Raw genomic sequence first — 12,040 nt, forward strand, 5'->3', positions numbered from 1 at the left:
ATCTGTCTCATAGAGTGCTGTGTGAATAAAGTGACAGTTTCGGCAAATATTATCTATTTAGTTTTTTTTTTAAGTTAACAACTACAGTTTTTAGTCATTGCACAGTCCTTTTACCATTAAAAAAAAGTGTTTGGATCAGTCTGTTTGTCTTTTAAAAAGGTTTCAATATTAATGAAGGTTTAGGGTAATCACAAAAAGGGAAGCTATTCTTTGAGCCAACCGTGTCACACTCTAGTAAACCTTCCTTTAGTCCATTGTGTCAATCACAGAAACTCTGAGACAAATATTGACTTGCAGAGTGTTTATAGATCTGAAAAACACAAGTGAGAAATAAAGATTTGCTGACGAGGTAGTAGTTGCTTTCTCAACAAGGCGTAGCAGAGGGAGCTAAACAGTGTGGGAAGTCAGACTGCTCGAACTCCCATAAGTTACGACCGCACAATAAACAGGAATCGGTCCATTTTTAGCCGAGTTGCTGGGTTGATGGTGTCCTGAAATATTGATTATTTTTGTAGCAACTGCATCAGAGGGATAGTCTGTATCCCTACAGATACATTATCATGTTGTAATACCTGACATTTACTCAAAGTCCGTAACTCTCCTGTCCTTGCCACTCTCATATGTCAGATTTGATCTCCTTAACGTTTTTAACTTGACATGACTTTTTTATGACTTCAGCATTAGACCTCCTTTTCATCTTAAATGCAACATAAGCTGATGGAGTATGTCATAGGTGTCAGGGCCTGATGGAGGAGAGAGGCTGTAAATTCTGCTCAGAAACCAGAGCGCCCTCACATGTGAGTGCAGACACTGGTGATTTAGTGGAGAGCGTCCTGTAGACTCTTGTCAGCAGCTGAAAACTGATGCTCAGCGTGACAAAGGACAGAGCACACAAGCGGAAGGGCTCGCTCTCGCTCAGCTCGGAAGACACACAAGTGAGCCTGTGTGTGTGTTTTTGTGTATTCATTCAGGTTTTTGTTAGGTCTCAACGAAAGTGTTTTTGTAATTGAAAATAATTAGAAGAAAGAATTTTGACATATAAATTTTTTACTTATTCGACCTTTTTATGCCCAACAACAACAGCAGCTGCTTGTTTTGTTTTTTCTTTCAGTGTAAGACAGAATATCACAGACATGGCTGGTCAAAAGGTAAAATACTAACATATTAAACATAGCAATGTGCTTCTCCACTGTAAATAAAGGTAGAAATGAATGATGTGCATAATAAGATAGAGAGCAATGATGCGCTAAATTATGTCCCAATTTTGCTGCCATCATTTCCACTTTCTGTCAGTGAGAATGTCAAAAAGAAAATACTCAAGTAAAGGTACCTTAAAATACCTTTAAGTAGACTACTTGATTAAATGTACTTAATATAAAAGTAATATTCCACCACTGATTTCCAGTCTGATGTGATTTCTAATAACAGAATTTTCATCCTGATCGGTTGAATCTTACAGATGCCTCCTTGTAAATCTGTCATTTTTTAGGTTTCTTTGCCGTCTTCTCTTCTTTGAAATTCCTCCTTCCTATTTATTTCCCTCCTGCGCTCTCGTCTCAGCCATCTCCCCGTCCTTTCTCTCCCCATGAATATTCAGTTGCGTAAATGAAGCCGATATTGAGGTCGGTGTCAGCGGATGACTGACAATGTGTGCGCTGCATGTGGCCCTGCCGCGCCGCCTCCCTCCATCGCCCCAAATTTTGTGTCCGTCCTGGGGCGGCCGTCCAGATGCCAGGTCATTATGATGACTGAGCAGGGCCCTTTGCCTGTGTGCGTGTGCGTGCGTGCGCGTGTGTGTGTGTGTGTGTGTATGTGTGTGTGACAAAACAGTGAGAGGGATGGAGGAAGTAAATCGCCTCATGCTTGGCTGCACACCACTATTCACAGCCACCGTCATCACTCTTCCTCAGGTATGACAGCGGCTCTCAAAAGTGTGTCTGGCGTTTTTTGGCTCTAACTCGCTGACAGTGGTCGGCCCGTGAGTCGTGTGAGCCTTCACTGGCTTAGAAATTGGGGGGAGCGAAAACATTACAATGGTTCCTGGAGATTTGTGTGTATGTTTGTGTTACTTTCAGCTCAGGTACACTGCGTGCTTTGAAAGCTCAACTGCTTTGCTTTGGCAGAGCGAGAGAGGAAGAGTGGGAGGGAGCTGTCAGTGTAGGGACATTTAATGGGTAGAAAGTGTGTGTGTGTGTTCGTGTTTGTGTTTGTGTTGTGTGTATTGTGTATTTGTTTCAGGATTGCCCAGTGTATGAAGGGATTAACCCTGTGGGAGTTTGACTGTGCTCTCATGTGTAGCCAACTGTGCTGTCTGCTATGGCTTCACACACACACACACACACACACACACACACACACACACACACACACACACATACAGACAAATTTTTTCACAACACAAGACTGCACACTTTGCATTCCCTTCATCACATTCACAAGCCTTGTATATATGTTTGCACATAATCTGTCTCCCTGTCGCTCTGGGTTGCTCTCTTTCGGCATCACTCCTCCACACACACACACACACACACACACACACACACACACACACACACACACACACACACACACACACACACACACACACACACACACACACACACACACACACACACACACACACACACACACACACACACACACACACTTGTCCAGTCCCCAGGGGTGTGTGTGGACAGTGTTGTGACACAGACGGCCTACAGCATGACCTTTCAGTCATGGGCGCGAGGCTGGATGTGGTCTGGACCCTGGAGAGGGACTGCATGAAGCTGACAAGCAAAAAGGAGAGTCGGGACGGAGAGGGAAAGGTTCAGCTTGGCAGGGAAATCCTCCTCCTGTCTCCATAGCAACGGTCACACCGCTATGACTACATTCCACCACACTCATTGCCAGTCTTCCCCTGTGTGTGTGTGTGTGTGTGTGTGTGTGTGTGTTACAGCTTTTTAAATGGTTTCACCCTCTGTGTGTATCCATAGTTTCCTGTGTTTAATATTATTTTGCCCTGAGCTGTGTCTGACAGGTGTTCCAGCATCACCATAGAGAATAAGATAAGATAGGGCAGCATCGCCTCATCATCCCCTACGGAGGAATTTTATTTACCAGACATCACATTTAGCAACTGAAATACCTTGCTGCTGCCGAGTCTTCAATGGCAGGAGACAGGAAGTGTGTCCCATTGATAGTTTCTTGGCGTTGAAAGTGCAGATGGCAACCAGCACAAATGAGCATCCGAATGGCCGAGGGAAGCACTCGGGACACATTAAGGCGGCCGCTGAATGGATCTCGTAGAGACAGGATGGAGGGGATGCAAACAGTTCTGCATGGTGGCCTGGGTGAATGCTGCTGGCAGTGCGACAGGGGACAGAGGAGGAGGAGTGTCTATTCTAATGGACAATGTTGTCTAATGGCCAAAGCTAGAATCAGGAGCTGGCAGAAGTATAGGGATGTGACGTCCCAGTCCCTTTTAGCCACCTGGGTACATATTTGGATGAATTGGTGTGGCTCAGTCATACTGGATGGAGTGGATTACAGATTATGGGGACCAACTTGGTCCAGCGAAAGGAGTATATAATTCAGACACTGTCTACACGTCTCTCAACATGGGTCAATATAATTCAAGTCAATGTAATTATCAAAAGACCATTTTCACCATCTTTTTTGCTGAAAAATGCATCATGTGGAAAAAAAGGTGAGATGCTGTTCTGAATTCTGCACCAAGTAAAGAAAAAAACGTACCTCTCGCACCAAAAGAGAGAAACATAAATTCAGAAGCTGTATGGTTGTTTTTCTCTGTTTTATAAGAAAAATGGGTGTAAGAATATAACATTTTGTTGACATCTCATATGAAAAAGATGTCTTCAAATGTTTGTGGATAAAAACACTGATGAACCTGCCCTCAGTCATCAGAAATAGAGGCAAGCGTGTCCTTCTCAGTGTCAGTGCAGTATGTAGCTTTAACAGTGTGTAAACTGCACGGTGTATTTAAAAGATTTCCTTCACTGTGTGTAGCTCAGCTGATCAATCAAACCCGCAGCTGTCAGTATTTATGTTCCCTTTGATGCAGTCTGATCGACCTTTAGTCCACAATCTGGCACACATGTCAGTCTCCTCTGGCAGAATCCACCTGAGATGAGATGCATCACCGGATCTCTCTCCTCTCTCTGTCTGTCTCCTCCTCTCCCCTTCTTTTTTTTTTTTTGAACTTCTATCTGCGCTTGTTTATATTGTCATTTCTCGCTCTGTTGTGAACCAGAGGTGTTGCCGGGCCAGGAGGAAATGACATGTGTTTGACAGGAAGCTGCCTTAGGGACGGACAGTGCAGCCCTCTTTCACTTCGCTCTGCTGCCTGTCCAAGAACACACGCACACACACACACACACACACCAAAATAAGCAGATACAAAGCCAGGCGATGCCTTTTATCTCCTATGTTGTCACCTTGAGCCACATTCACACACTTGTCAGTAGTTTCACATATTTGAATGATTTTTTTTGGGTGTGAAGGGGCGGCACTGGTGTTGTGGTGGAGTTGACGTCTATTTGGGAAGCCCTTCTGCTGCAGGCAAGACACATGGACCACATATCCATCCTCACACTCTTTATTGTCTTTCCCCAATTGTGGGCATGAGATCATGGCAGCTGCTGACCCAAGATTGGATGTTATTTTTAGGAGGATTATTTTGATTTGTCTGAATGCTTATTTGTGTTTGTATAAGACATTACAAAGCTGGATTAACCATTTGAAACCTGAGCAAATTGGCTGGATTTCTCTCAAAAACATAGAAAGAAGGCAATGAGATGTAAGATAATGGCAAAACAGTACAAAAAAAATACAAAAAGAAAACTAAACAAAACAGGAAATTACTGAAAAAATGAAGGGAACAAATGATACATATACAGTATATTTTTCTGTAACCTATTCTTGAATATTTAAATGTATCATTATAATAATTACAAATATAATTTTTGGACATATGCCCCTACTTTTAATTTTATCATTTTCCAATTATACTCTCTCTCTTTCTCTCTCTCTCTCTCTCTCGCTCTCTCTCTCTCTCTCTCTCTCTCTCTCTCTCTCTCTCTCTCTCTCTCTCTCTCTCTCTCTCTCTCAAGGCAATAGATAATTTGTTGCAATTTCCAGGACATTTTTTGCCAAGCTGCTGATTGCCTTTTTTGAAAGAAGTCAAACCAGTTCGCTCAAGTTTCAAAGGGTTAAATGCATGTAAAAGGCGTCTGAACGCAGCACAAGGACGGCGTTGTCTATTCAGGTTTCAAAGGGTTAAAGTGCAGGACTTTAAGCTGTAAAATGAGAATGTTTGTTCCAGCCACTTTCTCTCATTTTCCTGCTAAACAGTACACTAAAATATGTTTCTGAAAACACGTGAGGAAAGAAATAGGCCATGCACTGACAGAATTTTGATTCATATCTCATTCTCGTGTGTCCCTCCTCTCTTTGGCAGGTTCTGATGCTCATCGACGGCAAAGCAGACAGCTTCCTGTGCCAGCGTCTGCCCGTCCTCTCCTCCATGTTCCAGCAGGACGGTGTCGCCACAGCCTACGTATGCCAGGACTTTACCTGCTCTCTTCCTGTCACCGACCCCCAGGAGCTGCGGAGGCTGCTGCTGGACGGGACCACGGAGACGTAGGCAGAATGACGACTGAAGAACCACTGAGGTTTTAATAGAAGGGCTGTCATCTTCATAGACTGCGCTCTTCCAATCTGCAGCCTGAGCCTAGCTTACTTCTGCTGTTTTTGGCTTGTGTAGAGGCCATTTCAGCTTGCTCCATGTTACTCAGCCGCTTAGTTTGTAAGGCACCTCGGTTCCAATCCCGGTACCCATCTGCTATTGGTCTGACGGGAATAAGCCACTGGAAGAAATGGCCAATATTTCAGGAGATAAGCCATAGCCATCGGACAGTAACTCTTTGAGACCTGAGAAATTTGGCCTTTTGCCTTTAAAAAAACAATGGAGGAAGGCAATGAGCATCAAAAGAAAAAAAAGAAATTACTGAAAAAAACAAACAAATTAGAAAAAAATCTTTCTTTTTTTAAAGAAAAGAAAAGAAAAAGTAAGAAACAAGAAAATAAAGCAAGCAAGATTTGGTAAACTGCTTAAAAATTATAATAATTATGTAACATAACATTAAATGCGTAATTATGATCATTATAGATATATTTATGTCTAGCTTTTTTCTTTTTTTCCCTAGAAGTTTTCCTTAGATTAAAAAAAATCTAAATCAACTAATTTCTTGCAATATTTGGGACGTTTCTCACCAAGTTGCTCATTGCCTTTATTTTCCATGTTTTTGAAAGAAATCGCACCAGCGTGCTCAGCGTTCAAAGGTTCAAATACTTGTGAAAGATGTCTGAACGCAGCACATGAAAACATATGTCGCACTAGGTTTTAAAGGGTTAAGACTTCCTCTTCTGTGCTCAGATCAATTCGAAAACATTTCTGTCAACCACAGTATATATATATACAAGGTGCTTGAAGTACTTGAATTTGAGATTTGGACATATAAGTCCTGGAATACCTTGAAAATCAAACTTTTTAACTTGGTACTTGCATATAATTCAGAGGAGAACAGAATGATTATTTCATGATGTATTAGAATAAGTTTTTAAACGAGGAAGCAAAGAATGATTTGATAATGCTGTGTGAGTGTCAGTCTTTGGTGAACACCAGTAAATAGTCGGCACCAGGATGTTTTGTTAGCCTGCAAAACACTCACGTCAGAGAAGTTTCAGCCGTTTGCTTATTTATTATGGCAGTAAATAAGCAGGAGTTACTTATCCTAAGTTTATTTTAGGCTCTGGTCGCATGTTTGCTCCAATTAAAACATCTGCACAATTTTCTTCAAAAGAAGGTTGTAGAGAAAACAATTTCATACTTGAATATAGAAATTATTACTTACTTATGTACGTGAAAGTCCTTGAATTTGACTCGCCTGTTAGTATAAACTCTTCTAAACGGACATGTGCATGTGAATGCTAACTTATTTCCAGACTATAGCAGATGGTTTCTGAAATAGTACTTCAGCCGATGCATTCGGCCTCTTCCCACAGAGAGTTTATCACCTGCCATTCAAACGTGATCGGTCAACTCGTGATTCTCATGCAGTTTACGTCTCGATCAGTCCACTACCAACTTGGGGTTCCAGTTTAGCATGTCAGACGTTAGCGTTTGCTATAACGTCTCACTAAAGCTTGCTTAGATGCAAACCTATGCAGACTTCACAGCATCAGCACACCACCTATCTATCCTTTTTCGACACTGCGCACTGAAAGCTGCATTTCAGCCCGATCAAGTCGTTATTGATGTATATCTGTATTGTAGCAATTAATGGCAGAATAATAGTAAACAATTGCTTTTCAGTCTGTACAAAACTGTTGTGTAAATGTAACAGTATCTGAACTTATGTAATATGCCACACCAGCATAAACATTTTACCGAATATAAATATGTGCTTGAACGGCTTGTAGAAGTAGTGAATCCAACTTAGCGCTCGGACAGCAATGCCCAAGTGAGCAGTGCAGCTCAGGTGCAGCTCAGGTGCAGCTCAGGTGCAGCTCAGGTGCAGCTCAGGTGCAGCTCAGGTGCAGCTCAGGTGCAGCGCTTCAGCGGCTCAGCTGCGGCTCAGCTAGAGATGAAAATGGTCTCTTCATATTTATATTGACATCGTACCAGCAACATAACTTATACTTCTGTTTCAACGTCTCCGTCTGTAGGATATCCCACAGACATGAAAAAATATCTATAAATATTTATTTTTAACTTAACACTTGTTGTCTTGGTTTGAAATGAATCAAAGGCAAACTTTTTGGTCTATGAACACCCAGAGGTGTGGACTCGAGTCACATGACTCGGACTTGAGTCAGACTCAAGTCAAAATTAGGAAGACTTTATCAATTCGACAAAATCAAAAAAGTCTTATTACTAGACTTGCCTGCAACTTCACTTGGACTTGAGCTTAAAAATACATACCTTCCCCCATTCTGAGAGATAAAATTTAAAAAGTATGTCACGAATCAGTTCCTTCCCCTTCATTTCCTGAATCAACATATGGTAACACTATTAATCCCAAACAATTTGACACTTAATAGCACAGATCCGCTTTGTTTGAATCAATCTGACAGCATTCAATCAAGTTGCGGGAGAGAAACATGAAGAACTAAGTTTACGTTACCAAGTACCAGTTGAAAAAGTGTTAAACAAGAAGAAAAAAAAGTATATATATATATATATAAGTATGTGTGTATATTTATAGTTAGAATGGCATTACATTTCATGAAAAATGCATATTATTTTTTTCAGGACTACAAACACAAAGTTTAGGATGTTGGACTTGTCAGTCTTGACTTGAGACTAGACTTGGCACTTGAGCGCAATGACTTGCATGTCCTTACTTTGGACTCTCGCGGAAAGAATTTACTGGGGACTTACGTGTCTTTACTTTGGACTTGACTTGGAACTTGAGAACACACACTGGACTCGGGACTTTAATGTCTTTACTTGGATTTAACTTAGGACTTGAGTATAATGACTTGCGACTTCCTTGTCACTTGCAAAGCAAAGACTCGGTGCCACCTCTGTGAACTGTAGAAATAGTTGCAGCACCATGAGGGCTTCCGTTTTTCATGCTAAACCTTTAACTCCAGCCTGTTCTTCATTCACACACCAGCTCGATCTTACCTCAAATATCAACGCAAGTGTTTTTTTTTGTCCCAGCAGGCTGTGAGAGACAGTTAATCAGTGGAGCCATACTGAAAGTCAGGTACACAAATGTCCTTATAAAGAAACATGCACAGCAGCAGTGGCAGCCTACTGAAAACATGTAGCACTTGTACAAAATGTCCTGGCATGACTGTTAGCCCAGAAGTAAACTACTTATTAATAGACTCTAACCTAAGAGCTCTTGGATGAATTGGACTGGCAAGATTTAGCAGATGAACCAGTCGGCCCCGTCGTCCTCTCCTGGCCCCGTGTTCCAGCTCCCACATTCATGTCGCATGGATCTGACAGAGGAGGCCTGCATGCCACGGTGTGTTAGCTCGAGTGTAGGGAAAAAAAAGCTTGGTTAGTATGTAGCCATACATTTCAAACATTTATTATGTGTGCATTTGATTTTTAATTTGCACTAACATCACAGAGGAGCTGCTCTCTTGTGATCCTGTTTACCATCTGCTCTCAGCCTCGTTATCTCACACACAGCGAGAGAGGATTCGTCTCCACTGCTGGGTGGCTTTTATCTCAAGGTTTAGACAATACACAGCATGTATACGCACAATCCTGTATAATAAAGATATTTGCACAGAAGCAGTGTTCATTTCATTTTGGGAATGGATGTTTCTTTTCATTTGGGTGCACAACTTGATACTAGGTTTTATATTTTGGGATCCCTCACACTATATTTGGAAAAGATTCTTGATTTTATTTATCTTTCTTGTCTTTGGCTGTAAGACTTTACCAGAATATGTGACATGCCCAGAAGTGTCATCGAAACATGAAAAGTTTTTTGTCATAACAAAATATATTTCAGGATTTTATAAGATATTTTTATGTTAAAACATATTGTTATTGTTATAACATGAAAATGTGTATTTTCACATTATCTTGACGATATAACAAGAAAATGTAATGTTTTTTATGTTTTTATGTTAAGATTTTGAGATGTTAATATATTTCCATGTAATGATAATATGTATTCATTTTATAACAAACTTTTATTGCTATGATAAGAACATTTTATTGTTATTGTTTTTCACATTTTTAATCGATATTTTCATGTTATGACAATATGTTTTCATGTTAAAACAAGAAACTTGTATTGCTATAATAGGAAAAGCATTATAGCAAGATATTTCTTCACATTTTAACAAGATACTTTCATGTTTTCATGTTTTTTTTAAAGAAAACTTTTGTGCCACAACACTGAAGTATATTTTACAAACATGAAAAATATCTTATGACAAGAAAATATCTAGTAAAGCCATAAAAGTTTCTTGTTATTACAAGAAACTCTCACAAAAAATGTGAGAATATTATAACAAGAAGTTATATGAAAATGTCTCGTAGAAACATATAAGTAAAATGTTATAATAAGAAACTTTTCATGTTATATCAAAAGTTGTTAAAACATGAAAAGATCTTTTAAAAATGTAAAAATATTATGTTATAACAAGAAATTCTTCATTTTATCACCTCTTGCTGATGTTTCTTATTTTTTTATCCTTACATGTCAGTTCTACGCTTCCATATTTTGGTGACATTTCTCTGATGGGCTCCTTCTTTCAGTTCAAGATGGGAAAACTCCTGCAGGAGAGTGAATGTGTCTCAGCAATCTGCCTTTCTCTTCTTCTGTACTATAAATACTCATCACACAGAGAGAAACCCACTCTTGTGTATCATTTTTCCTCGTCTCTATCCCCAGGAGGCTGCATGAAGGTAATATAAAGTCTGTGACTGTGCGTTCTGTTGAGGTGTGTGTGTGTGTGTGTGTGTGTGTGTGTGAGAAAGAGAGGAAGACAGATGGACCGCTGATGTTGAGGGAGGCGAGGGAGATCGTCTCAGAGGGTGCTGCTCTGGGCTCTGGAAGCGAAGGAGCAGAAAAGACTAGAAGAGAGAGACCCAGCAAATGTGATGTTTCCATCACGACATGTCCGCGGCCTTGGAGTGTGTCCCTCACCTCACCCGAGAGGTGAAATGAATCGCCACCTCATCCACCCATGTAATGTAACAACACGTAGACCATCTGCACTTGTTTACTTTCCCCTCCTCTTTCTCTTTATACTTTTTCTGACAATCCCCCTTCCACTCTTTTTCAGATCTGGCAAGGAGGGCCCTGTCGCCTCAAGAGTGAGGGAAGTCATTTTGGCAGACGGCTGCTTCTGTGGAAGAACAAGAAAATGCCAAGAGAGGAAAAGAAGAGGAGGAATGTGAGGCACAGAGACTGTGACAGGGATAGGAAAGAGCGATCACTCTGTTCCATTTTAGCTCTGTCGTGTCCCAAACTCACTTTTCTTAACCTGTCAGATTGTGAACAGTCATGCTTTTTGGCACTTTGGGGCTCCTTTTCAAGCATTTCCAAATTCCTTATCTCGCCCTCCCTTCCCCAGTGTCTCACCCTATCATCTCCCTCCAGGTTGGGACCCCCTTCTATCTTTGGTTTCAGGCACACGCTTGTCTCTCCCTCTCAATACCTCCAAAGCTTCGTAAGCATGTTAGAACTGCTGTCTTCTCATTTTTTCAATCTTTCTGCTCACAAAATGCACACGCGCCATTTGTTATCCCCCTCCCCTTCTCTACTTCCATCACTCCACTCATTATTGTTCAGCACTAATTGTTGTGATGAGCTGCATAAGCTTGATTTTAATTAGCGCTGAGATTAGTGGTCGAGCCCGGTGAACCTGTTGGCCCGCTAATTATGAGGCTGTAATCAACATGCCACAGATGAGCAGAGATATTAATAATAACTTTATTTGTGCACTTTTCATGGCAACATACAGAAAACATAGTGTGTGAAGAAATGATACAGGGTTCCCATTGTCATAGAATTTCACAATCACATTTTCCAGGCCTGGAAGAGTCACAAAATTACTTGAAAGTTTTGGAAAAGTCATGGAACTTTGTTGGGTGTAATGAAATTTGTTACAGTAATGCTCTGTGGACAACCTTTCACAAAATGTAACATAACAGCAAATCGAATTTCTTATCTGTCAACGTAACGTAGCTCTAATATGCGTCAATGTTTGATGTTTTCTTTACCGTCACATACATTTCTTTATTTTCTTCCCACGTCCAGTCTTTCTCTTTATGTAAACCAACTTGCTGGAATTTTGTTTGAGTCTGATATGTATGAAAAATGCCAGGCAAACGGTAAAAGATTTAAAAAAAATTCAACATGGGTCTTTGAAAAGTCAAGAAAAAGTTTTATCCATGAAAATTTGCGGGCACCATGATGACAGTAATAATAATATAACGAAAGACGTAGAACCAGATACATGAGATGAAAATAATACAATATATTACTGTCCACGAGGT

At 40.6% G+C, this 12,040-nt stretch overlaps 1 protein-coding gene across 1 annotated transcript in view; it reads left to right on the forward strand.

The window, feature by feature from the left end:
* The window catches only part of spata20 (spermatogenesis associated 20), a 55,319-nt gene extending 46,003 nt beyond the window's left edge, over positions 1-9,316 (forward strand). Inside the window, exon 16 of the mRNA XM_042507944.2 lies at positions 5,459-9,316. Coding sequence (XP_042363878.2) covers positions 5,459-5,644 — 186 coding nt within the window. The 3' untranslated portion in view covers positions 5,645-9,316. The remainder of the gene's footprint in view (positions 1-5,458) is intronic.
* The last annotated feature ends 2,724 nt before the right edge of the window (positions 9,317-12,040 follow it).

The sequence above is a fragment of the Plectropomus leopardus genome, chromosome 19 (genome assembly GCF_026936395.1).
Source record: "Plectropomus leopardus strain MGB_pleo_1.0 chromosome 19, ASM2693639v1, whole genome shotgun sequence".
Taxonomy (NCBI): Eukaryota; Metazoa; Chordata; class Actinopteri; order Perciformes; family Serranidae; genus Plectropomus; species Plectropomus leopardus.